The following is a 27,459-nucleotide window of genomic DNA, read 5'->3' on the forward strand; positions in this document are numbered from 1 at the left end:
TCGTTTTGAACATAGGAAGCTGCCCCACCCCTAGTCGGAACCTTGGCCCATCTAACTCTATATTGTTTACACTGACTGGCAGCAGCTTTCCGGGAATTCAGCTTTTTTGGGGGGGGGTATTCCTAGTCCTGGATTGAACCTGGAATTCTTTGCAAGCTGCAGCTGGTTCCTAAAAGTTGTGTTTTAAATTGCTGTGACCCACCCTGGGACCTTTGGGTGTAGGGCAAGCAATAAACAAAATTCTGATTTGGAAAGATGATAACTTTTCCAGGCAGACATTTTCGAGACAGACACTAAAGGAGGGTGCAAAGCAGAGGTGTGGCCAGCTTGGGGGGGGGGGCTTAGAAGGTCGGATTCAGCTGCCTAGGTGTGGGCTTCTAAACCTCAGCAAGATTGTTGGAATCTGTTGCAAACAACATCCAGCTAGATGGACCAATGTTCTGATTCCTATTTAATTTAGCCCTTTAATCAAAACCATGAGGACTAGAATCTTATTTTATTTTTAGAGGCAGGATGGGTAATAATAACCACAATAATATTCCCTCTATTTCTGACATTCAGACGTGAGCGCTCACAGACAAAATGGCACCAGTTACGTGCAACAGGGACATATCGGCAAGCTCAGCAGAGCATCTAGATTTGCAGAAATGCAAACAAATTCCGTTGGTGGGGGAACTAAGAGCGGGGAGAAAGAAAAGCAGCCCAATGCGGCTGAGCGTGTTCTGTGATTAGGCAGCAGAATCCAAACTGCTTCTTTTAAAAAGCTGGCATACCCCCGAATGCTCAGTCCCATTGGTCAACTCAAGTTGATCAGGCTGTTAAACCAATTAAAGATTTTCCCACCTTACCCATAGCCCCACTGCCAAGTTCAAGATGAAATACGCCACCACGACGATCACATCAGTAACGCTGAAGTGGGGCGAAGGAGTGGGCATTTCAGCCAGAGGAAAGTCTTCTGCGGACATCGTGGCTGGACCCAGGAGCAAAAAGAGAGGCCAGCTGCTTTCAAGAGTCAAGGAATTGATCATTAAACAGCCAGGGGGTAGGCCATTTGTGATTTGAGCAGCAGCACATGTGGGTGAGGTGTCTTAGCCCTGGGGCAGTCTGCCCCCTTTCTCAGCTGATACGAATGAACTGACTATTAACCAGAGCAACAGAGGGGGGGGCGCTAAATTAGCAAATTTGAATGCTGGCTGGCATTTTTGTTCCGATGAAGGCATGTGGATGTTGGGGGGGGAACCAAACCACTGTGCATGGCTCAGGACACAAGCCCCCCCGCTTGCCCCCACAATTGAGGGGCCCCAGGGCTGCACGACCTGCTCACACTCGGGTGTTTTATGATCATTCTTCAAAATGCTAAGCTGCGCCCATCTCAGCCATGTGCCCCCGCTAAACTAAAAAAAATTATCTGATCCCTCCTAAGGGCAGCAGATAATGACACGGGGGGCGCTGTGGGTTAAACCACTGAGCCTAGAGCTTGCCGATCAGAAGGTTGGTGATTCGAATCCCCGCAACGGGGTGAGCTCCCGTTGTTCGGTCCCTGCTCCTGCCAACCTAGCAGTTTGAAACACGAAGTGCAAGTAGAGAAATAGGTACCGCTCCAGCGGGAAGGTAAACGGTGTTTCCGTGTGCTGCTCTGATTCGCCAGAAGCAGCTTTGTCATGCTGGCCACATGACCTGGAAGCTGTACGCCAGCTCCCTTGGCCTATAACGCGAGATGAGCGTCGCAACCCCAGAGTCAGTCACGACTGGACCTAATGGTCAGGGGTCCCTTTACCTTTTACTCCCCAACAGCACTTGCCAATCAGAAGGTTGGCGGTTCGAATCCCCGCGACAGGGTGAGCTCCCATTGTTCGGTCCCTGCTCCTGCCAACCTAGCAGTTTGAAAGCATGTCAAAGTGCAAGTAGATAAATAGGTACCACTCCGGCGGGAAGGTAAACGGCATTTTTATGTACTGCTCTGGTTCGCCAGAAGCAGCTTAGTCCTGCTGGCCACATGACTCGGAAGCTGTACGCCGGCTCCCTCAGCCAATAATGCGAGATGAGCACCGCAACCCCAGAGTCATTCGTGACTGGACCTAATGGTCAGGGGTCCCTTTACCTTTACCTAAGGGCACAGCCACAGACAAACCAACAGGACTATTCAGCTAAAGGTATTTGACCCATCCATGACTGACCAGGGATGGGTGGATCTTGTTGTTTTCAGTTTCAGTTTCTCATTTGTCCAATCTTAAGCTCAGTCTTAAACACATCTGTGACTTAAAAAAAAAAAAAGCCCTCATGAAACTCATCAACGTTCTAGGTCAAATTTCTCCTAATATGCATTTTGGCATGCTATTTCCCCAGATGCACACAAAGCAGTTTCCCATGATATATAGCATTTTTGTAGGATACATTCATGAATGTGTGGGTTTTTAAGCACCTTTTGGTTGGTCAAGGATCCGGAGATGATGTTAAAGGTGGCCAAATTTTGCACGGTTGCCATAAAACTTAGGGAACGAGCTGTGCTATTATAAAGACTAAGGCCTTAGAAGCAAATTATAGATAATATTGTAGAGATTAAGACTTAAACCATATTTTAACTGCTGCCAAAACTGTATTGATCGTTATATTGATTGTAAACTTAAACCCAATTTTATTGTGTTTCTGATTTGTTTAGTACGGTATGCGAGTCTGGCCTGGGACCGTAATAAATTCAATTCAGTTTTGACTGGTGAACTGCGCTGCAAAATTCAGAGAAGGGAAAATGTTGAAGGATAGCTGGTATGTTTCAGTTCTTGAATATTTTTAGAAAAACTGAATTAGTTGGGTTTTGCCTTTAAATGTTAACTGAATCAAGTTTCTTCCCATCCCCGCCCCCTTGGTCCCTGCTGGGCAGAACTTGCACCTTGACATTTTTAAGCAATTCTCCCTTCAGATGTCTGTCCCCTCACAGGCCAACTTGTCCGCCCTTCCTCCTAAACATTGACACTTTTTTGTTAATGTGTCAGCCTTTTCGTTAGCTAGCGGCATTGTTTAATGAGCAACTTCCGTTAAAGCCTAACCCTGGAACGCTGTTCTTGAAGCCTGTTCTGCATTCAACGCAGGGACAGCTGAAGATATCAAATTCCAACCTGACACTCTCAAGGTGGGGATTTCGCACGTCCATGTCGCTCATGTGTGAGCTAGTTTAAGGTTTGTTTCTGCAGAGTGCCCAGCTGAACAGCATTTTAGGAGGTGTGGGAATGGAAGTTTGCAAGCAAGGCTAAAAAGATTCCAAAAAGGTGAGATAAAGCCCACTGCTGCCCTTTTGCAAGGTGGGAAAAGCCTTGCAAAAACGTCGAAACAAGCTTTTTTGGAGAGGGGGAGACTGAAGGAACGCTGGAAGCTACTGGCACGCACATATTGTTCCGCTGATAAAAAGTGCAAACCGCCAAACAAATATTTCCTAAGAAGCTCACACAAAAACAAAGTCATTTATTCTTCTCATTGCAGAAAATAAATACCAGTGCATACTCCATATGCTTTTCCTATAAAAGCACTTCTACAAAAAATGTCACTGAACTGCGTACAATAGTACAACTTTTTTTTTTTTTGGCTTGTCAGATGCAGTAGCTTTTTTAAAAAAGAAAAAGAAAAGGATAAAAAGAATTGTATGTAATTAACCCTTCAAAGCACTTGCAAGCAAGCTGATTTGGAGAGGAAAGGAATGTGAACAGTAGGAGTCGTGACCCTTCTCTCCAAGATTGTGTGTGTGTGTGTGTGCATTTGTACCCTTAGAGCTCCATCTCCCAGGAAGTTCTCCTGCGTGAACCTCATTGAAATGACCAGGAGACTGAACATGCTGTTGTTCCGGCCCACGATTGCCATTTCCTTGTCCTCTGACTCCCACAGGGCACAAGGCTACATTTTTCGCTTACAGGCAGACGAGGCTCAGGATAACCTGTTCTATGGGAACAGGCCCTGCGGGTCTCTCACCAGGAGAATCCCACGCCTGGGGAATCATTGCCCAGGGAGAAAGGGCTTCTCTTTCAAAACAACGCAGCTGGGCCCCCGGTCACCCAAACCCTCAAGAGACCCAGGGTGCTCTCCTGCACACACCCCAATGCATTTCAAGGAGGCTCAAGAACTTCTCAAAAAGGACAGTGTCCTTAACCAACGGTGCAGCTAAACCTAACAGACTAGATTTTTGTTCTCTCTTTTTTTGGTAAAAGTCTTTTTGCAAAAAAAGGGGGGGGTGAGTTCTGGAAATTTTATCTACTAAATTTAAACCATGGGGAAGGAAAGCAACTAAACAAAGTAGGTTCCACTGAAGGACGAAGTTTAAGCCACGATGCTTCACAGCTCGGTTTTCTGTGCAGATGTCCAGTTTGGCCCCTGAAAATATTTTCCCCCCTTCTCCTCCTCCTTCAAGCCTTCCAAGGAACCAGTCAGTCATCCAGGCCTATATTCCTGAAAAGGTACGACATGGACTCCCCGTTGTGGATTCTGCGGATGGCCTCCGAAAGGATCATGCTGATGTCCACAGTCTTAATTTTGGGGCACTGGAGCTTTTGGATCTCGTGAGGAATTGTGTTGGTGACCACAACCTGGGAAGAGAGGCAAAGAGAGTGAGGGGGGAGGTTGGAAATTAAGAAGGTGGCAAGAAGAGCTGCAGCCACAAACACCTCGGGATCACTTCTAAACAAAGCTGCAAATGAGAGGATGGTACATCTTCCTTGTAGCTTGTTGCTGCAAGGAGATATATAGGTACCGCTGTGGCAGGAAGATAAACAGCGTTTCTATGTGCTCTGGCTTCTGTCATGATTTTCTGTTGCACCAGAAGCGGTTTAGTCCTGATGGCCACATGACCCAGAAAGCTGTCTGTGGACAAACGCCGGCTCCCTCGGCCTGAAAGCGAGATGAGCACCGCAACCCCTTAGTTGCCTTTGACTGGACTTAACTGTCCAGGGGTCCTTGACCTTTTTAGTACTGAATTTAAAACTGGAAACAGGGAAGTTTGCAGCTGATCCCATTTTGCTTTGTGTTGAGGGTCAATCCAATCCAATCCAATCTTTATTATGGTCATAGACCAGCATACGTCCAGTCATTTAAAATGATGAGGCCAGAGGAACATTGCCCAGCTGTGAGTGTGAAGGCCACTCCCTGCAAGGACCTTTCCACTTGGCCTAAGGGGCTGGGCCCACACTCACCACCCCTGCTGAAGAGGCTCCTCATGAGGCCGGAGGAACATCACCCAGCTATTGTTCTATTGATTTATTGATAAAATATGCTGTAAACCACTTTGAGATTTTTTATTAAACATATAAAGCGGTGTAGAAATTTTAAAAATAAATAAATAAAATCTGCAAAACATTTTGGAAAGCTAAAAATTATTAAAACAGGAGGTATATATAAAATACTACAGTGGAACCTCTGTTTATGAACACCTCGGTTTATGAATTTTCGGTTTACAAACGCCGCGGACCCATCTGGAACGGATTAATTCACTTTCCATTACTTTCAATGGGAAAGTTCGCTTCAGTTTATGAACGTTTCAGTTTATGAACAGACTTCCGGAACCAATTACACCCATGCTTCGGGTTAAGTACGCTTCAGGTTGAGTACTCCGTGGACCCGTCTGGAACGGATTAATCCACTTTCCATTACTTTCAATGGGAAAGTTCGCTTCAGTTTATGAACGCTTCAGTTTATGAACAGACTTCCGAAACCAATTGTGTTCATAAACCGAGGTACCACTGTATAAGAATTGTGTTGGAGGTAAGGAAGGAAGAGAAGTGGCCAGAGAGACCATGTGAGATGCTGAATAGACTTGGAACAGGGTGACCTGTGTTCAAATCCCTACTCAGACACTGTAACCTCACAGCAGCCACACTCAGCCAGACCTACGTCTTGGGGATCTTGTAGGACTTAACAGCTTCCTTCTGATCTGGGCAGCCCATCAGGCTCCCTGGCCCATCTAGTCCAGCATCCTGTTCTCAGAGTGGCCAACCAGATGCCCATGGCAAACCCGCAAGGAGGATCCGAGCACAAGAGCATCTCTTCCTCCTGTGGCTTCCAGCAGCTGGTACTTGGAAGCACTGCTGCCACTTGGCTGTGGAGGCAGAGGGCAGCAATCCTGGCTACAAGCCACAATACCCCTTATCCTCCAGGAATTTGCCTTAATACTCTTTTGAAGTCATCCAAGATGGGAGCTGCCACTGCTTCTTCCTGCGGCAGCACGTTCCAAAGGTTAACTATGCGCTGACCTTTAAGGGCATGATGCAAGTATCAGTCTGAACAGGGGAGCAGCTGCTGAATCAGCAGTCGGGGCCTAAATCACACACACTTCCAGGCAGGTCTGTGTAGCCACGGATTGTGCTAGCTATAGAACACCTGAAGGCCCAGCAAGGAACAGCATCATGGCTGGAGGAGGGTGTAAATGTAAAGGGAACCCAGACCATTAGGTCCAGTCGTGACTGACTCTGGGGTTGCGACGCTCATCTCGCGTTATTGGCCAAGGGAGCTGGCGTACAGCTTCCAGGTCATGTGGCCAGCATGACAAAGCTGCTTCTGGCAAATCAGAGCAGCGCACGGAAACACCATTGAGCTTCCCGCTTGGAGCGGTACCTATGTATCTACTTGCACTTTGATGTGCTTTCGAACTGCTAGGTTGGCAGGAGCTGGGACCGAGCAACGGGAGCTCACCCCGTTGCGGGGATTCGAACCGCTGACCTTCTGATCAGCAAGCCCTAGGAGGAGGGTGAGGGAATGCTTATTTAGACTGTTTCAAAAAACTGGGTTTTTTAGGTCTCTGGAAAAAAAGACTGATGGCTTTTGCTAGACCCCGATTCCGTTTATTTTCAGTAGATTCTCCAACCTTTCCGTTGTTCTTATTATTACTTATTAAATGTGCATACAGCCCTTCATCCGTAGACCTCAGGGCGGCTCACAATAATCTGTAGATCTCGGCTGGTTCTATCAGTATACTTTTATTGGTGGTTTTTAAGTTGCCTTGATGCTGCTTTTTTTTGCTCTCTCTGTGTGTAAACTGGCTTTAAAATGCTAAATCCTGCCATTTTTAGATGGGGACAAAAATGCCCCCACCCCCTCCAATTCACCACCTCATTTGCGCGAGGCAAATGTCGGCAGTTTTTTCTAAGGCCCCAACTTTGGAAGCTCCCCGAGAGATCCTCTCATGCTGTCATTTTGAGCCAGTGGTTTGCAACCAAGAGCTGTTGTCTCAAGTGCCTCATCCCACACTAAACACGAACGCCTCCCACCAACAAAAGAACTGTTCCCAGGAAAAAAAGTGCAGGTAGTTTTAGGAGCTTTGTGGCTACAGACCCTCTCAATCTACGGCTCATCCAGCTTGCAAAAAGTTAGCATCCCCAGGCGCATGCTGCCATTTCGGATAAACGAGCCCATTCTGCTTGCTTACCTCGTCGATTGCAGATTCCTCTATCAACCGGGGGGCATCCGAGGAAAGGAGCCCGTGGGTGGCCATGACAAAAATCTTGTAGGCGCCTCTCTCTTTGAGCGTCTCAGCAGCAGCCAGGAAGCTGTCTACGTCGTCTATTATGTCATCCTGGCCAAGAGGACATGAGAACAGGATTACCAGTGTTGCCTCAACAAGGCCACCTGAGGGAAACGGAACCACCTACAAGCCGCTACTGATTGCCCACCTCTTTGCTAAAGAGAGGAGGGAGGAACCATTTTTTAAGAGCCAGATTTCCTTCTGGGCAATATTCTGGTGGCCACATACCGCTGGTGGGTGGGGCCAGAAGGAAGTGGGTGGGGCATTAAATGCAATTTTTTTTGTCCCCTACCTACAAGCCCTAGGTGTGAGGCAGGGAACACATCACTGATTTATCAGACCACTTGGTTGTAAAAAACAAAACACAAAAAACCCTTAAATGTTTTATGAAAAGATAAAATAGAAGAGGCAAATAGAAGAGGAAGAAATGGAAACAGTGAGAGATTTTACTTTCTTGGGCTCCTTGATCACTGCAGATGGTGACAGCAGTCACGAAATTGAAAGACGTCTGCTTCTTGGGTGAAAAGCAATGACAAACCTGGACAGCATCTTAAAAAGCAGAGACACCACCTTGCCGACAAAGGTCCGTATAATTAAAGCTATGGTTTTCCCAGTAGTGATGTATGGAAGTGAGAGCTGGACCATAAAGAAGGCTGATCGCCGAAGAATTGATGCTTTTGAATTATGGTGCTGGAGGAGACTCTTGAGAGTCCCATGGACTGCTAGAAGATCAAACCTATCCATTCTTAAGGAAATCAGCCCTGAGTGCTCCCTGGAAGGACAGATCGTGAAGCTGAGGCTCCAATACTTTGGCCACCTCATGAGAAGAGAAGAATCCTTGGAAAAGACCTTGATGTTGGGAAAGATTGAGGGCACTAGGAGAAGGGGACGACAGAGGACGAGATGGTTGGACAGTGTTCTCGAAGCTACGAACATGAGTTTGACCAAACTGCGGGAGGCAGTGCAAGACAGGAGTGCCTGGCGTGCTCTGGTCCATGGGGTCACGAAGAGTCAGACACGACTAAACGACTAAACAACAACAACAAAATAATAAAAATTTAAAACATTCAAAAGTTACAGTACTAAAACAGATTAAATTACTTTGGCTTTCTAAATGTTTGGCCAGGCTTGTCTAAACAGGAAAGATTTTAGAAGGCGCCAACAAAGAGTAGAGAAGCTGCCTGCTTGATATCAATAGGCAGGGAGTTCCCAAGTGTAGGTACCGCCACACAAAATGATTTGATTTCTTACCAATGTGAAACAGGTATTATGTGGCACCTGCAGTAGTGCCAATTCCGCAGAATGAAGCAGTGGAGGGGCTACATGTAGGGTTAAGGCGATCTAATAGGTAAACTGGTCCAAAGTTGTTAAGGGCTAGATGTACTAATAGCAACACCACGAACTTTTCTCACATTTGATCACACTTCTGTCCGTCCGTCCAAATGTGCCTCTTAGCATTCCAAACTGCCCATTCAGACTCCTTGCCCTTATTAACTAGCATCACAAATGGAAAATAGCCTTTACAGCTCTGTGGCTCCGGTCTATGCCCTCCTCTGCCATTGTTGCAGGACGCTCTCGCCGGATCCCTTATGAATAGAAAGCTTGCTCATGTGGAATAAATACCCTGCTACTCACCGGTTTTGCCCAATCCACAAGGACTTAAGAGCAGCCTTGTTCAAAGATTTAAATCTCCCAGTAAGGGAGATTGATTGGATATTTAACTTTCAATTTGGGGACAGCTCCACCTGCACCTCTGAAAAGTGGCCTGTTTTGCCTTGAGTGACAATTTTAAGGGGAAAAGTTTGTAGGGGTGATAAGTTTAAACTCTTCAGGGAAGCAAACCCTTATCTGACAAAACACTTGGTTTTAATAATTATTTTAACTGTGGAATGTATTTTATTGTGTTTGAGGTATTTTATCTTTTGTAATGGCTTCGGCAACAAAGAAAGAAAGACTACATTTGTATATTGCAAAGCATTTCCAGCGATAACAACCGCCGGGTCCCAAATGACAAACCACTGTAGACAATTTCTCTAACCAAGCCGGTCACAGCGACACGTAGCGGGGATATATGCATTCCCACAGGCCTGAAGTGTTTTGATTTTGTGAAGCTTAATGAGGTACATAATGGGTTTGCTTTTCACACTTGCAAACGTGATAATGGAAACAGACAGAGAGCTCAGCCTTCCCCAACCTGGCACACTCAATGTATTTTTTAGACTACAACTCCCATCAGCCCCAGCTAGCAAAGCCAATAGTCAGGGATGAAGAGAAGTGTGGTTCAAAACATCTGGAATAACCACACAGGTTATTTATTCCTATCACCAGATACACCCTAATCCCTCCCTATCAGCATCTTAAAAGTCCACCCTTCCTAGGAAGACTTTAAATCCTCCAGCCAACGCACAATCTTTCAACAGCTGTTGTGCTGGAGTATTCCTCAGCCTCTCCATTCCCAGGCGGCAAGGGATATGAAGGTTGCCTCTGTCAGTGAAAGCAGCCATCACTGGAGTTTGTTATCTGATGCAAGAACTGGATGAGCAGCTCAGCTAATAACCACAGGGGTGGAGAATAATCATTAGCCACTTTAATGTTGTTGAAAATGTTTTAACTTTAAACAAACCGGAAGACTGAACAGGAGTAGAAAGATTACCGGTAAGTTAAAAGAAGGGCTTGCTTGCTTGTTAAAAGCAAATACTAGTCTCCTCCCACTACTGGAAGCCTTTTGATCTGAATCAGGAACGCTGATGGAATGGGAATCAATGGCTGGAATTTCAGCTTCCCATTAAAAGCCGGAGAAGCGCTCCCTTTAATTCAGAGCAGGCTGGTGTGCTCACGAGGAGCAGCTCTTCAGTCTCGGCAGCCAAACCTGATAAATGTGACCCAGATTTACCTTGAACCCAATTACCTCCAAGCAGGTGACACAGTAAGGCAAGAGGCCATTTAAAAACTCCAGCACAAAGGCAGCACAGTATTAGCATAGGCTGCCATGAAGCTGAGTGGCACGTTCAGCTTCAGATTGTTGGATTTCCTTTAGAGATGCAGATGCCACAAATCACAGTCATCATGTATTAGTGAAAAGGTAAAGGGACCCCTGACCATTAGGTCCAGTCGTGACCAACTCTGGGGTTGCGGTGCTCATCTCGCATTATTGGCCGAGGGAGCCGGTGTACAGCTTCCAGGTCATGTGGCCAGCATGACTAAGCTGCTTCTGGCGAAACCAGAGCAGCGCACGGAAACGCCGTTTACCTTCCCGCTGTAGCGGTTCCTATTTATCTACTTCCACTTTGACATGCTTTTGAACTGCTAGGTTGGCAGGAGCTGGGACTGAACAACGGGAGCGGGAATTCGAACTGCCGACCTTTTGATCGGCAAGCCCTAGGCATAGAGTATTAGTGTATTAGTGTATTAGTATAAAAAGCTGGGTCCACTTTACCTACGAGCTCGCCTTTCCCTCCCCCTATGTGCCCACTTGACTGCTTCGATCGGCGGAATTGGCCCTACTACAGGTGCCAAACCCTCACAATGTGACTAATAATAAATAATAATAATAATAATAATAATACTGTAATAATAATTATTTATTATTTATATCCCACCCACCTGGCTGGGTTTCCCCAGCTACTTAAGATCACTGCCAATCAAGACCTCGCCCTCCTTAAATTTCTCCCAAAGGGAAAAAGTACACACTAAAAACCTCCATTGGTGGGAGTTTGGGCCATGGACAGAAGCATTAATGGACAGAAGCATTAATATAAGGATTTGGGTCCCCAATTCGCCCTTTAAGAATATATAAGGTCCCTTAGGGTCTTTCTTCATCTGAGTGACCCTGACTGGGAAGGAGGCATCAAAAACCGCAGCCACACCACGTGATTGACACATCCCAGCAGCTGAGAAATGCTCCCCAAAGTATCTGTGAGCCAGCAAGCACGATTGCCTAGAATCGCGTTCCCTACCCCTGGTTTAAGAGAATAAATGGTACGGAAGCTGGGGTTCTCGAGAAGATCTAAGGCTTCCTGGGAATTTAGTGTCTCATGTAATCACTATCAGCTGCTCGATGAGTTACAGCCCTTATCTTGAGGCTGGCATTAGAGTTCCCAAAAACACCCGCCCATTCTTAATTGGCAATATTCTGCAGCTGGGTCCATCCCAGGCTTTCCTCTCCAGACGAGTTCTCCTGCTAACTGAAGGTGCCCGATTTTCAAACTGTGTTGTGTCAGGCCAACCTCAGAGGGGAGTTGAGGTTGGTAGGAAAGGGGTATTGTAACTTTGGCTGGTCAAGTCTTTCTTATTTTCAGTGTGTGTTGGTTCTGTAATTCAAATGTTCCTGAACTTTTACAATCTGTCTTTCTTCTTGGAAATCATATTTCCAGTATCTCCTCTGCTGTCTCTTATTAGTTCAAATAAATCTTGCTGCTATAAAGGGCCAGTGTGGCGTAGTGGTTAGAGTGCTGGACTAGGGCTTGGGAGACCAGGGTTCGAACCCCCACCCAGCTGTGAAAGCTCACTGGGTGACCTTGGGCCAGTCACTCACTTTCAGCCTAACGAGTGAGGGTTGCTGTAAGGATAAAATGGGGAGGGGGAAGATGTTTACGCCACCTTGAGCTCCTTGATGGAAAAGTGGGGTGTAGATGCAAATAATAATAATAATAATAATAATAATAATAATAGGTGTGAATTATCATATTCAAATCACAAGAAAGGAGATTCCAACTAAACATCAGGAGGAACTTTCTGACAGTAAGAGCTGTTTGACAGTGGAATGGACTCCTTTGGAAGGTAATGGACTCTCCTTCCTTGGACGTTTTTAAGCAGAGGCTGGATGGCCTTTTGCCATGGTCGCTTTACATGGGGGTTGTTCTAGATGACCTTTGGGATCCCTTCCAACTCTACAATCCTGATTCTAGGTCCGTTTGGGCCACTAAGGCTACAGACACCGAATTCCCCTCCCCTCCTGCTTTTCTACCGGGGGACTGCAGGTGTTGCAGAAACCCCTGGAAGGCAGGTTCCTGAACGTGGCCCCCTGCTGCCTCGTAAGTCAGTATATGGTGGCAGTAATACCGTGGACCAGGTTTTTATTTTTAAATTGATGGGGGGGGGCACAAACACATGCGCATCTTGACAGCATCCTTGCACGTGACGTTCTCAAACACTAAAAGGCAATTCAGAATCTACAGGTTGCTGCAGTAAGGCAGCTACATACCACGATGATGGCTATCCTTCCGCCCACATCTCCGACAACTGTGATGGGAGGTTTCTCTTTTGGAATCAACACTGGTTAAAAGGGGAGAAAGAAAGGAGTCTTATAATGTTGCGGCAGAGCTCCAGCCTTTTAGCATTCCTCTTAGTTATAGGGTGTTATTTCGGTAGATGCTTCCCCCACTCATCATGACTCCGGCAAACCAGGCCAGGTTTCACTTCCTACTGACAGCAGCGACCCCTGCTGGTCACGCCAAAAGCTGTCCTTGCTGACATCAACAACCCCTACAGCTAAACAATTAGGGGAGAGAAAGCGAGAGAGCGCACTGCACAAAAGGCCTTAGCACAAGCCCCATAGAGCAAGTGCCACCCATGATTGTGTATAGCAGGTCCTGTGGTCCTCCACCTATTGGCAGACTCCCAGCACGTAGGGCCTGAAGGCTCAGGGACGAGAGGAGCTGGGAATCCGGCAATACACTATCTGCAAGGCCAGGAGCTCCCTATACGTGGAGCATCTTAAAATGGCTATCACTGTGACAGGCGGGGTATCTGAGGGGGCAGGAAGGGCCCTCCAGTAAGATCTGTCCAATCTGAATGGAGACAGGTGGCTTCCTCGTTGCAGGAAGCCAAGCCACCCACTGTCAAGGACAGAGGGCTGATTTCACCACCATCACCAGCAGCACCAAAATGCAACACAACCAATTTGACCCATAGGAATGAATGACAGATATTCACTAGTATGGGGAAAGGTCACAAGAGATGCTCAGAGGCACAGTGTGGATGGGCTACACCAGGTAAAAGGTAAAGGACCCCTGGGCGGTTAAGTCCAGTCAAAGGCGACTATGGGGTTGCGGCGCTCGTCTCACTTTCAGGCCGAGGGAGCCGGCGTTTGTCCGCAGACAGTTTTCCAGGTCATGTGGCCAGCATGACTAAACCACTTCTGGTGCAATGGGACACCGTGATGAGTGGCAGAATGCACGGAAACACCATTTACCTTCCCGCCACAGTGGTACCTATTTATCTACTTGCACTGGCGTGCTTTCAAAACTGCTAAGTTGGCAGGAGCTGGGACAGAGCAACGGGAGCTCACCCCATTGTGGGGATTCAAACCGCCAGCCTTCTGATCAGCAAGCCCAAGAGGGTCAGTGGTTTAGACCACAGCGCCACCCACGTCCCTCTTTGCTAGTCTAGTGGCACTTGGGAGCCTTGCTTGCTTGTATCTGCTTGCCCTCTGGTCATGCAAGAGGGGGCACTGAGCTTTACTCATACGTTCGTTGCAGTTTTTTCACAGTTTTGAGCAAGAGGATGGGGGGGGGGGCGGAATCAAAAGCACATTTCAACCGGCTGCATTTACAAATGCACCCTGTTTTGTGGCACACCACACTAAGAGATACAAGAGGGCTTGGCATGGATCAAGGATGATGCCAAACGCTGCAAATCATGGTACCATCCAACAACAACAACAACAACAGGGGGCATGAAACAGGCCTAAGTTTTCCATAACCAAAAAGAGAAAGACTTTAAATGCAAAGTCTCGAGCATAACAGGAAAGGGGCAGGGGATTTTCCACCAGAAGTTGCAGCAAACACATGTCTGAACCCTGTAACTCAGGCTACACCCACAGCATTTAAAACACATGGTTCCCCCCAAGGAATCCTGGGAACTGTAGCTTACAACTCCCAACACCCTTAATGATCTACAGTTCCCAAGATTCTTATTTTGCATTTGGGGGGGGGGGTTCATGTGCTTAAAATGTATTGTGTGGATATGACTTTTCAAGAGAGGGAGATGCCCACTGCGAGTGCACATCTCCTTTTAAGGACACCCACCCCAACCAGCAGGTGCCCTCCTCTCAAGCGAGGTTACTTACTGGGTATCTCTAAACTAGGGTGAATGGCAGCTGCACTTTTAGCCATCGGGGGCGAATGGCGGCCGTCCACCAGGTCGGACTCTGCATCTTGAGCCTCCCCGTGTATCACCGCGATCCCCAGTCTCAAGCGCTCTGCAAACGACTGAGCCCTGTGGACAAGGGGCAAGGACATTAGAAAATATGTCCGTCCCCAACAGAGAAAAAGCCATACAAGTACAGGGGAAACTCAGAAAATTAGAATATCGTTGAAAAATGCATTTATTTCAGTAATACAACTTAAAAGGTGAAACCAATATATGAGATAGATGCATGACATGCAAAGCAAGATATGTCAAGCCTTTATTTGTTGTAATTGTAATTATTCATTTATTCATCGTTAGGCGGGTCAATTATAAATGGAATGTAATTAATGAAATGTAATAGCGATGTTTATTTTTGTATTATTGTAACTATTTTTTTATTACTGTGGAATTTCCAAAAAGAAAGCATTTGTAAAAATTAATAATAATAATAATAAGTTGCATTATTGAAATAAATGCACTTTTCGACGATATTCCAAATTTCCAAGTTTCACCTGTACAGGAGGGAAGGCAGGCAGCCCTCTCCCAAGGGAGTTAAGTTGACAAAAGACTGTCAGGGCAAGCTGGTGCCGAACTGATCGAGTATAGAGTTTCTCGACCTGGTGTTGACTACAATTCCCATCATCCCTAGCTAGCAGGACCAGTGGTCAGGGATGATGGGAGATGCAGTCCAACAACAGCTTGGGGACCCAAGTTTGAGAAACCACTGATCTGGTTCACTAAAGTGCAAGTAATAAATAAATGCCACCAGGGTTCATGGAATCATCGATTCCCACTGCTACCTTTGCATCCAATGAAGCTGAAAGTTGGAAAGGGCGGACGAAAGAAAACCCTTCTTCACACAGTGCATAGTTAAACTGTGGCGCTTGCTCCCACGGGGGTCAGTGATGGCCACCGACCCAGATGCCTTTAAAAGAGAACTGGACAAATTCATGGAGAGGGCTCTCAGCGGCTACTAGCCGTAACGGCCAAGCTCTGCCTCCACTGTTGGAGGTACTATGCCTGGGAATAACAGCCACCTCTGGTATACCTGGGTGCCTCTGGGAAGAGCACAAATGGGACCTGAGGACAACAGCTCTCTCCTGCTGCCAGGTCTTCAACAACTGGTAACTTAAGAGGCATGGTGCCCGGAACCTGGAGGCTGCATCTAACCACCTTGAATAATAGCTATGGACAAACCTCACCCTCCATGAATTTATCCCATCCCCTCTCAAAGGAGGGAGTCCCCACACCTTGCGGTGAGCTCCATTGGTTTAAGGATGTGCTCTGTGAAATGCTTCCTTTTGTCAGTTCTGATAATCGCCCACCGGTCAGTTTTACTGAAGGACTCCCTCCCCCTCCCCCCCCAGCAAATATGGCAGCTATTTGTGACTGGCACTCTCTCAAAATTGGAAAAGTGCCCACTGGTCCAGAACAGCTGGTGGCTCCTGCATTAGTTTAATAAGCAGAAATGCAAACAACTTGGTTTGCAGCCAAGACCCGCTTGCCTACCCTTGCAAATTATTACGATATCGACCCCTATCTAGAGTCAAACTTCACATGTTAAAAGAAGATAGTTGGTGCTACACAGTAACATGGTTTTGGACTACCCACCCACCTCTTTGCAGATGCAGGAGATTTGGCAACGATCACAGCATTTCTATAGTCTGGAATCTGTAAAAACAAACATGAAATGGTCTGTGTGTGCCTTTGGTCTGATCTGATTCTTGTGGTGGTGTTAATTTTTTTAACTCCCAACACAGAAGCAAAAACACTGCTTCCCCCTTTCCCCCAACAATTTTTTCCCCTTTAGAGAGTTCGCCCTGCCCAGAGATGACAGGGGTCAGGAACATTTCTGTAGGAGTAAGCAGCAAAATATTGCAAGCCCTAAGATGTATAATGACAATGACAATGGACTGTCAGTTGTAAGTTCATGTTCTTAACCACTTCCCCCCCCCAAAAAAAACCCCTCATTTTTGGTCCTCATCTGGACTGCAGTGACATCAAGAACAAGGCATTGCTCATCTCGCCAGCCTAGTTTAGGATTGGATGGACGGGCCTGTTTTTCAGCACCCAATCCGCCTGGCTTGGAATGAAATGACACGACTTCACTCACCTCTTCTTGAATGTACTGTAGCAAAAATGGAGATGCTCTCAGGTTGTCAACCGGGACATTGAAGAAGCCCTGGATTTCTTTTTGATGCAAATCCATGGTGATGAGGTGAGTCAGACCTTGGGAGGAGACCAAGGGGAGTAGTGCTTTAAGGTCATTTGATGCATGGCAGCTATTAAAAGCTGGTTCCCAAAGCAGCTTTTACTTAGAAAATGCTTATCCCTTACACCCCATAGTAAGTGTGAGACTCTGCACTTTCAGTAGGGAAGGCAGGATATAAATTCAATAAATAATAATACAATAAAATGCCTGCCAAAGAAAATTCTGTCTTGTCTGTGCTCTTATATCCCATCGTTCCTCAAAAGGATTGTCACTCTCAAATTTTATTCTAACAACCCAGCTAAGCTTTGAGGCTGGGTGGGGATTGGAGATCTACATCCACAGGGCCTGGTCAGTTGCAGGATGTTGTGGCGGTCATCCCCACTAGTCCTTCACAGCAGTAAGGGGTGGGGATGGACGGAGCCACTGGATGCAGACAGCTCAGGGCGGTTTTGCTTCATACAGAGTCAGGCCAGCTTCACAGGTGGTTCAGATTCTTTCCACTCACCCCCTCCAAAGACACTGAGGCTGCAGAGGAGGAAGCAGGCCAAGCCGTGCCGCGCTATGGCAGCGACAACACTGCCTGCCAGCTCAGAGAGGAGGAGGAGGAGGAGTTTGGACTTGATATCCCGCCATTCACTCCCCTTAAGGAGTCTCAAAGCGGCTAACAATCTCCTTTCCCTTCTTCCCCCACAGCAAACACTCTGTGAGGTGGGTGGGGCTGAGAGACTTCAGAGAAGTGTGACAAGGTCAAGGTCACCCAGCAGCCGCATGTGGAGGAGCAGGGAAGCAAACCCAGTTCACCAGATTACGAGTCCACCGCTCTTAACCACTACACCACGCTGGCTCCAAAGTGTGAACAAAGCAGGGCCTCTTTAAGTTACTTGCAGCATCTGCAAAGGGAAAGAAGTGCCAATTGGCAGGTGGAGTTTGGATTCAAACTGCAACTGCTCAGCAGCAAAGCTGGGCTTGGTGACAGCGTCAATCAGCTGATTTTACAGCAGGCAATATGGCAGCTCCCAATGGGTAGCTCCCGAGTGCAGCTGATCCCAGTGAGACTTCCCAAGGAATTATCAGAAACTCACTTTAAACTCCCAATTGTTCCTTTGTAACCGTGTCCTTAGCTGCCCCCCCCATATTTAATAAAGAATAACAACTAACTTTCTATGTCTGTTTACATGCGTTTGATGGGAGGGACATTATTGCCTTAGTTTTGATACTGTTTATTACATATTTTGTTTTCTCATTTTGTATTTCTATGTTGTGAACTGTGCTCTTTGGGTGAATGGTAGTAGATAATAATAATAATATTTTAGACTGGCTATTTAATGTGTGTTTTGTTTCACAGTTCGTAACATTTCCTTTGTTCATAGATGCATTTCTTAATTATTATGTATGACCCTTATATAATGCAATTCTCATCAATTTAATATTTTTGGCCCGTTAATTACTACACAGTTGTTTTAATTGTTAGTGCTTTATGAGTATTTCCTTACAGAAAGTGTGCATGCACACGAAAGCTCATACCAAAATAAAAACTTAAGTCTTTAAGGTGCTACTGAAGGAATTTTTTTATTTTGCTTCGACTCAGACCAACACGGCTACCTACCTGTAACTCCTTACAGAAACATCAACTAACTCTGCAAGGGTTTAACAAGGAAAATTAGTACCAAAAGCTAAAAGCAAAAAACCCATTGCTGACCAAGAGTCAAATCAGGACTGCCAGTCTAAGTGGATTCAGATGAAAGTGGGCATGTCTCTCAAGATACGAGAAGAAATTTATTTGCCCCCAAACCCAAGAAAAGTGACAGCATGTGTGAACAGGAGAGAATTTAGGAAATAGAAGGGCCTAGCTGGAGAGCCGTCCAAGTACAGAATTTTGTCCCACGGACCAAGGAAGCTGCCTTATAAAAGAATCAGACAATCTAGCTCAGTATTATCTACATCAGGGTTTCCCAAACTTGGGTCTCCAGCTTTTCTTTTTTGTGGGACTACATTTCTCATCATCCCTGACCCACTGGTCCTACTAGCTAGGGGCGATGAGAGTTGTTGTCCAAAACCAGTTGGAGACCCAAGTTTGGGAAACCCTGGTCTACGCAGACTGGCAGCGGCTCTCCAAATCTCAGGTGGGGCTGTTTCCCAGCAGCAACTGGAGATGCCAGGGGCTACGAGTTGTCTCCAACAAAATCCGACTCAGAGTAGACCCAATGGACCTGAACTGCGTCATCTTCCATGGGGCTACTTCAAGGACTAGCAATGGACACACCCCTAAACCCGGGGTGATTTGCATACAAAGGATGTGCTGTAACCACCGAGCTTCAGCAAGGGGCTGCCTCCCTTTGCGAGTGGCCAGTCTTTTCCTCCACTGTCTCATGAAAGGAACTTTAGGGGAGAGCCAACGCATGTAGTCTACAGCGGTGCCTGGAGACATACTTAGAGCAGCCAGGGTGGGGGTGAGCGTGTCCCGCCATGGCCTCGCCCGCTGCTCTCTGTCCTTACCCGCCTTGCACATCATCGAAGCCAGAAGCTTAGAGACAATGGAGCCCCTTTTCCTCATCTTGCACTGCTTGCTGTATGGGAAGTAGGGAACCACGCCAATAATGCTTTTGGCACAGGACGTTTTACAGGCATACACCATGATGAGGAGCTCCATGATGGTCGTATTCACATCCCTGCAATGAGAAGGGCGCTGGTTCTGTATCGGGACTTCACTCGACAACAAACCCTATATTGCATTCTGACGCAATCAAGCCCTTTGTCCGCTGGAGAGGGCAGGTAGAGTAACAGGCCATTACGCAGGGCTTTCGACCTTGATGGAACACTCTCAAATCATTGCCGCCACACTTGTTTATGGGGAGATTAATTAATTATTCCTCCTTCTCATCATGGGTCCGCAAGGGCATTTCAGACAGAACCATAGAATGGTAAGAGTTGGAAGGGACCACAAATGTCATCTAGTCCCTTGCAATGAAAGAATATTTTTGCCCAACGTGAGGCTCAAACCCAGGACCCAGGCACTTTCCTTAGGCCAGGATAGCTGAGATATTGTGCTTGCCAGCTCACTACTGGTCAGGTCTCTCCCTAAGGCTCCTTCTTGAACCTCACATGCACTTGGAACGCCACTCCCTGTGCCTTAGCATTTGGGGCAGGCTCTCATTCACCTCCCCAGCTGTGGAGCAGTATGGGATCACTCAAAGACACACCCCAGCTGTACTGGGTCTTGCGCTCAGGAATACTCTGCCCCCTCCCTCCGGAAAGATCAAATTTTCAGGGGTGATCAATGTCCAGCTAAGATTTGCGGACCTCTGCTTCCATGGATTTCAACTGTGTGTGCAGCATTCCTGTCCCGTCCCCCCCAAAAGAAGAGAGGAACGGTACAGGCTCCACATCCCTGAGCCTCTTGTTTCTCTGGGGAGGAAAGAAAGGCTATGTCCCACCTGGTTAGAGAGCTGGGGTAGAAACCTCCACCCCAGGGGTTTTTGCCTGGCTGGAACTATGATGATGACTCTTGCTTGCCTTGCCATATAGATGATATTCGAGAGGGGTGTGAGAGTGTGCGCATAAACTAGCCTGCTGTATAAAGGTAAGATTCAGACTCAGGGTTCTGTCCACTTTTGCCTCTGAGCCCACCCACCACTGGCATGTGGCCCCCAGAAGGCAGACCAGGAGGCAATATGGCCTCAGCTGAAAAAGGTTCCCCACCCATTATAGACCATCATGTCAATAAACAGCTTTGTTCCCTCCCCACTATGCTTCCTTTGGACCAGAGGTGGGCTAGCATTGCCACTAAGCCATCTTTGCAATGGGGCAAACACCGATTACAGGAAGGCAGCACAGTGACCTGGCAAACAGCATACTCCTTCACTCTCCCCCAAAGCAAAGATGAGCTGGGGAACCAAAGAGGTTGCAGCGGGGAGTGTCTCTCAAATTGACAGGTACCAGTTAGTAACAGCATAAGAAAGCAAGATATAATTAGAGTGCAAGAACCTACTTACAGATGCTCAAAATAGTACCTGTCTTTGTCTAACTCTGGTACAGCTACCCTTAATCACAGCTTCTTCAATGAGCTTTGGATACCTGCATGTTTTGCCTGCATCATCTTATGCAAGATGGAAAGTGGGGTTTTAAGAGAATGGATTAAGAGCATCCCTTTTTTGAAAACCATGGTTAAAAAGAAAAAAGCAGAGGGAAGCATATAGGCCAGATTTTTCAGGGAAACTCCGCCAAATCATTTAGGGGTTAGACATTTGCTTTAAAATTAATGCTGGTTGAACAGTTCTTAAAGGGAACATAATGGACAGCAAATGGCAGAAGACCACAGACATATAACAAGGGGGCGTTTAAAAGGAACAAAGACAAAGCTAATAAGCTCTACCCGCCACCACAAGCGTTACATAGATACAGTTCAATCAGAACCAAATACAGAAATGGCCGGGGTTTAATTCTGAGCAGATATTTGTACTCACTTTGAGACAGTCTGGATGATGAAGACATCTTTTCCTCTCACAGACTCCTGAATCTGTACCCGCGTTTCTGCCAAAAGAAAACATGCCCTCGGTGTCGACACATGCTTGCAAAGTACATCAGCATTAAGGCTGAAGCTCAGTCCATTCTCCCATTTTCAGGTGAGACCATCTCAAAGGAAAAGATTAACATTGCTGTTTCTCCTTCACTTGCAGCAGGAGCAGGACTGTAGCTCAGTGGCAGAGCACATGCTCCGCATGCAAAGGTCCCATTTTAAGTTATTGGCCTCTCCAGTTAAATGGATCAGGCAGCGAGTGATGTGAAAGGGCTCTGCCAGAGACCCTGGAGAGGAGGTGCTGCCGATCAGAGCAAAACAATACTGGGCAAACAGTGTGACCTGGTGCAATGCAGCTTCCTATGGCCAGTAAGGAATGCTGCAGGTCTACTGGCCATGTAAACTGGTGCCTTAAAAGTTCCCACAATCACTGGGAAAAGGAACGTGGAAACAGTTCCAATCCACATGACAAATACTCAGAAACATTACAGCCGGGGTGAGAAAGATTTATGGCAACATCCCTCCCAGTGGTCATAGAAGAGCCCTGCTGGATTTCAGATGGGGGTAAATAAATAGCCTCATCCTCCATTAAATTTTCTAGGGTGCGCTTGTCAGCTCTTCAAGAAAGAGCTGTATAACAAGTTGCTCTTTTTAGGTCTAAAGGCAGGCCTGGTGGTGGTCGTGTAGCAAACCGCCAAAGGCCAACAATATTTAGTCACAGTGTAGCAGGGGCCCAAAGGGCCCCAATTAAGGTAATAATGTATTTCCCTATAAATCCTGGAATATGCTTATATTAGTGAATTATGGTAACCTGTTGCTTTAAAGAAACTGATGATTCAGCAAGAAGCCGTCCCTACTGGGATAGAAGGTCAGCTAATACGTAAATCACAAAGAAGCAATTCATGAACTAGAGCATAAATTGTTACATCCACACGTAACACAGGTTCCCATACATGCAAACTAACAATATGTAACAGATCACGGTAAGAATCAAAGTTTAGTTAGCAACGCTTATTGCGCATGCGTATTAGATTAGGTAATGACATACGTATTAAATATGAAATGAGATAATGATGAATATTAAATATAAAATGATGCAATGATTTATGTGATTGGTTAAATTGAAATCCTTTGTCTGAAATGTTATAAATACCCCTGCCTGGCCTTTGGGCGGGGTTCCAGTATTCCGAAAAGATTCGACTGTAACCTTATTGCTTTGCAATAAACAAAATGGACTCCTAACTCCTCTTGTCTCTGAGTTTTATTGGCTAACTCAGAAGATAAGCCATTTTTGGCTTACAACAACAGTGCCATGAGAAACATTCAAAGAGCAAATAAGGTTTGCCACTCCTTGACCCACATCACCATCTGAAGTCCTCCTTTGTGTGCCCCTTCCTTGGGAGGTCCAGAGGGCAGTGAAACGAGAACAAACCTCTTTAGTGGTGGTTCCCCCACTTGTGGAATGCTATTCCTGGGGAGACTTGCCTGACACCATCATTACACAGATGCCAGGCAAAAACATTTCTTTTCCACCAGGCCTTTGGGCTCTTTTATTATCTGTGAACTCCTTGAGTGGGTGTGACACTTAAATCCTGCCTTATAAAAACATGATTTTCTTTTAGGTTTTTCTTTTTCTGCTATGCTGGTTTCAATGTATGTGCTTGTTTATATATTGTAAGTTGCCTTTAGCTACCTTGGTGGAAAACGTGACGAACAAAAATAATACAGTGGTACCTCTACTTACGAATAACTCTACTTACGAATGTTTCTACTTACGGATGGAGCTCCGTCCGCCATCTTGGATGTGGTTTAGATAGGATTTTTTTCTACTTACGAATTTTTAGATAGGGTTGCTTCTACTTACAACTTTTTTCTCCCAATGCATTCCTATGGGATTCGACTTACAACTTTTTTCGACTTACAAATGTGCGTTCAGAACGCATTAAATTCGTAAGTAGAGGTACCACTGTAATAATAATAATAATTAATGATGATGATGATGATGCAGGATCCTAGAGAACCTCTGAAGGCCCATAACAGAGGCCAACACCTGTACGGTCACAGGTTAAGGCCTCTACTCTTCAGCAAATATCTTCCAGGTCACTGCTACACTCACACAATGCACACTCAGATTACTGACTGACAAGCATCCCACATGGATGATCTGGCATCCCCCAGCCCCTTGCCTCTGCACTAGCGTGGAAGCCAAATCCAATCAAGGCTGGAACCTTGAAGTGCTCAGGCAGTCTCATCAGAGGGGGACAAACAGAGAAGGGCCACTGCTAATGATGCCCTGCTTGAGAGCTACCTGTAGGCATCTGATTGGCCACTGTGGGAAACAGCATGCTGAACTAGATGGGTCCATCCGGGTTGGATGTCTGTTTAATGTACAGGCTGAACAACAAGAAGCAACACGTCAGCTAATAATATACTGACAATATTTTTATAACACTATACTGTTTCAAAATTCATAAACAGAAGACATATGTGACTCCATGCACATATAATATGTCTTCTGTTTATGGATTTTGAAATCGTGTTATAAAAATATTGCTTCTTGTTGTTCAGAGTGTTCTGTTTTACAACACTGGGGGTTTTCTTTGGTGTATAATGTAGAGGCTGGGCTGTGCCAAATGCAGCTGCTCTTCTTCTTTACCACATCATGCAATGCAGGCAAGAGTGACAGGAAAGCCCATCACTGCATGCCTGTCACAGAACTGCAAGGACAGGCCAACAACAGGAAGATGCTGCGGGAGGAAAACCAGGAAGTGGCCTCTTACACTTGTTTAGTTAAGGAAACGGCAAGAGCTGATGCATGGATCACCTGAAGGGACAAATTCTCCAGGGAAAAAGAGGCAGGGGGAAGGGAGAGGAAAGAGGTTGTTACGGGAGGTGCTTACTGAACTAGATCCTTTCCCTTTAGCTCCAAGCGATGAACGCTTTAAGTAAGGGCTTTGAGTGGAAGATGCTCACCTCTGTTCGGCTCCTGATAAACCTGGACTTTGCCCATCTCCACTCCCAGGCGCCTGCAAAGGTAGAGAAGACAAAGCTCACTGAAGCAAGGATGAATTAGAATTGGGATCGAAAACAACATTTTCAACAGGGAGGGCAGCCTTTCTCCTTCCTGCGCCCTCCAGAGGTTTTTTACTACAACTTCTGTCAGTTGCAGCCAGTGTGGATGATGGAAGTTGCAGTCCAAAGCATATGGAGAGCACCAAATTGGTGAAGGCTGAAATCACTTAACAGTTTTTGTACTCTAGTCCAGTGTTTCCCAACCAGTGTGCCTCCAGATGTTTTGGGACTACAACTCCCATCATCCCTAGCTAGCAAGACCAGTGGTCAGGAATGATGGGAGTTGTAGTCCCAAAACATCTGGAGGCACACTGGTTGAGAAACACTGCTCTAGTCCCAAACAATGGTCCGCAGAACACCGGTGGTCGAAAAGTTTCATTCAGGTGGTCTGTGGTGGGTCTGCATTAAATACCCACACTGATTTACAACTGTATTCGTACTGCTTCTATTTCTTATGTTGTATTTCAATTTGAATTCTAAGGAATGCAAACTGCAATACAATAAATATAGGAGATAAAAGAAGCAATAAAAAGAATTAAAAGTCGTACAGCATCTAACACAGCACATTACAATTACTACAACAGGCCAAAAAAAATCATTAAGTGGCCTGTCAAGACCCTTTGCCATTTTTTAAGTGGTCCGTGGAGGGTGGGGAGAGTTTGGGAAGCCCTCTTGCCCCAATTGCTTATAGAAATAACAGCAGACTGCCTGCAGCACAAACCCTGGACCACTGAACTCTCTAAGCAGGTTATTGCTGTTAGCTAAGACTTGACTCAATGTCCCCAATGTCAAAAGGCAGCTTCTGCAAATTCCTGCCAAAGCACAGATTCAGCTCACGTGTTACATCCAGAAGGATCTACCTACAAATGCACTTTTGAGAAACAATTGCCATTTGCCTTTAAAAACATTCCATTTCTCCAACTGCAGGAACAATTGCCATGCAGATGTCACGCTTGACAGGAATGAGCTACTGCTCAGGTTTGTAGACCACAGGTGCCATACCTGTGGGTCTTTTTGCAATTTAAGAAGCGGTAATAGAATCCCAACTTGCTGTTAATCTTATGTATTGTCATTGGGGGAAATAGCACACAGCTCACTTTGCCATTACTCCTTCCTGGGCAAATTTTCCCCATAAACAACTTCTGCTACTTCGCTCATTCAGTGCCAAACCAAAACTAGAACCTTTTCTGCAAGAAAACCTGGTGGGTTTCTTCTAGCCACCAACAGACCGTCTCCGTTTCTAAGCGTCCACATTACTCAGTAACCGGCTCCCTTTCTGGTCTGGGCAGGCAACTGTCAAGGGCAGGAGAAAACAGAATCACACCAGCCACGCTCTGACTAGCATTGGCTCAGCTCAATGTATGTTAGGTGTTTTGGGAGGCTAAGCGTTGGCTGAACAGGCTTGGCCCAAAATAAGTCTTCTCAAAGGATCATTCTGCAAAATGAATCTGAAAATCAGCCAGTAGGCACAGCATACTGTCAAGAGACCTTCTGGCTGTAAGAAACGCTAAGATGAGTGGCTCTCTTGAGAGAACACAAGCTTAAATAACAGGATGGACAAGAACTGGGGGTGGAGGAAGGGGAAGGGCAGAAGGAGCAATGTATCCTTAGTCTCCAAGCCTTATAAAACTGCTCTCATAGCATTCGCTCTTAAAATTTGCCTGCTTTTCATAGGCCACCACATTCTCATTCCTGGAATCAGGAATGTGTTACAACTATTAAGAAAGGTCTTGTTCAGCTGTTTCAGTTCTAGAACTTGAATTCACTCACTTGGTTCCATTCTTTTGAGTTTCCCCTGAACTACTGCTGAAGAGGCAAGCTAATCTTCAGTTTAAACTTTGAAATCTACACCAAAAGATGGCTAGCCTCTTCAGCATGTAACAGAAGCATCATAAACTTCAAACTTTCTTTTGGTGTGAGGGATTGCAGGGGCTACCTAAGAGGTGCACCAGGACCCAGTGATAATCCTCAGACCACCTTTATCTTAAACTTTCCGGCTAGGAAAGCCAGATATATATATATTAGGAAATGCTGTAAGACCAGCAGACATTAATACGTGGGTTTATCATGTTAGAACAAAGCCTGCATTATACAGTACTGACCCTGCACCGTTAAATGTAACTTTATCTTGGCAAAAACAGCAGTGAGACATTACAAAGTAACTTGACAATATAATCTTGCTGACAGTCGTACATTATGCTCACACCAGCCAGACCCAAACCCCCACATTGAAACAGAGGAAGCACAGAGTGCTTAGGAAGAAAAATACAGCTGCTGTTACTTACTCTGCAATTTTCTTTGATAGTTCCATGCACGTTGGGTTGGAATTGGCTGAAAATAGCACCAGCCCACCCTTCGTTATATTCATGATGGATCCTGTACCATTGGGTGCCACACAAAACATCAAATCCTCCTTTGTCTTCCCACTTTTAAAATGCTGCAAGAAGATCGAAAGCACATTAGCTCTACATAGGCAACGTGGAGCATGAAGACCCAACTTTCAATATTTTCTGCCACCCTTGTATGCTCTGCCCATGCTGTGTAACCCTTCAAGTACCAATTTGAAGGAACTTAAGACATCTCGCCTCATTCAGCAATGATCAAAGTACCACTAGGGTTGCCAGCTTATCAACCCGAAACTGCAGCTGTACTTACAACTACAACTTGGCGTGAACAGGTGGTAACGCCCATATCTACACTGGGACAAAGTTTTGTCTGCTGGTTTCTGGACATCAAGATGCTGTTAAAAGTAAAATAGCAGGCTGGACTTTTCTTCCTGACTCATTTGCAACTATTATATATTATTTATGAATCAACTTTCACATTTATCTCATGGCGATTTACGAACGTACAATAAAGATAATTCAATTTCACGCGAGAACACAGGGACCTATAGTAGTGAAGACATGTATGTGTGACTGAGATGCCTTGGTTGGGGGTGAGGGGGAGAAGCTCCGGTCCATGGGGAGGCAAATGTGACTCTCCAGGTTTCTTCATTTAGAAGACATCTGAAGGCAGCCCTGTATTTGGAAG

At 46.0% G+C, this 27,459-nt stretch overlaps 1 protein-coding gene across 2 annotated transcripts in view; it reads right to left on the reverse strand.

Annotated features, from left to right (window-relative positions):
• Positions 1–2,062: 2,062 nt before the first annotated feature.
• Positions 2,063–27,459, reverse strand: part of PRPSAP2 (phosphoribosyl pyrophosphate synthetase associated protein 2) — a 33,164-nt gene continuing 7,767 nt past the window's right edge. For both annotated transcript variants that reach the window (XM_035130549.2, XM_035130551.2), the window contains exons 3-12: positions 26,712–26,863; positions 24,328–24,380; positions 21,302–21,368; positions 19,335–19,507; positions 16,740–16,855; positions 16,242–16,297; positions 14,565–14,713; positions 12,699–12,769; positions 7,400–7,546; positions 2,063–4,568 (exon numbers count right to left, since the gene is read on the reverse strand). In XM_035130549.2, the coding sequence (XP_034986440.2) occupies positions 4,410–4,568; positions 7,400–7,546; positions 12,699–12,769; positions 14,565–14,713; positions 16,242–16,297; positions 16,740–16,855; positions 19,335–19,507; positions 21,302–21,368; positions 24,328–24,380; positions 26,712–26,830 (1,110 nt within the window). In that variant the 5' untranslated portion in view covers positions 26,831–26,863 and the 3' untranslated portion in view covers positions 2,063–4,409. The remainder of the gene's footprint in view (positions 4,569–7,399; positions 7,547–12,698; positions 12,770–14,564; positions 14,714–16,241; positions 16,298–16,739; positions 16,856–19,334; positions 19,508–21,301; positions 21,369–24,327; positions 24,381–26,711; positions 26,864–27,459) is intronic.

Source organism: Zootoca vivipara, chromosome 14 (genome assembly GCF_963506605.1).
Source record: "Zootoca vivipara chromosome 14, rZooViv1.1, whole genome shotgun sequence".
Taxonomy (NCBI): Eukaryota; Metazoa; Chordata; class Lepidosauria; order Squamata; family Lacertidae; genus Zootoca; species Zootoca vivipara.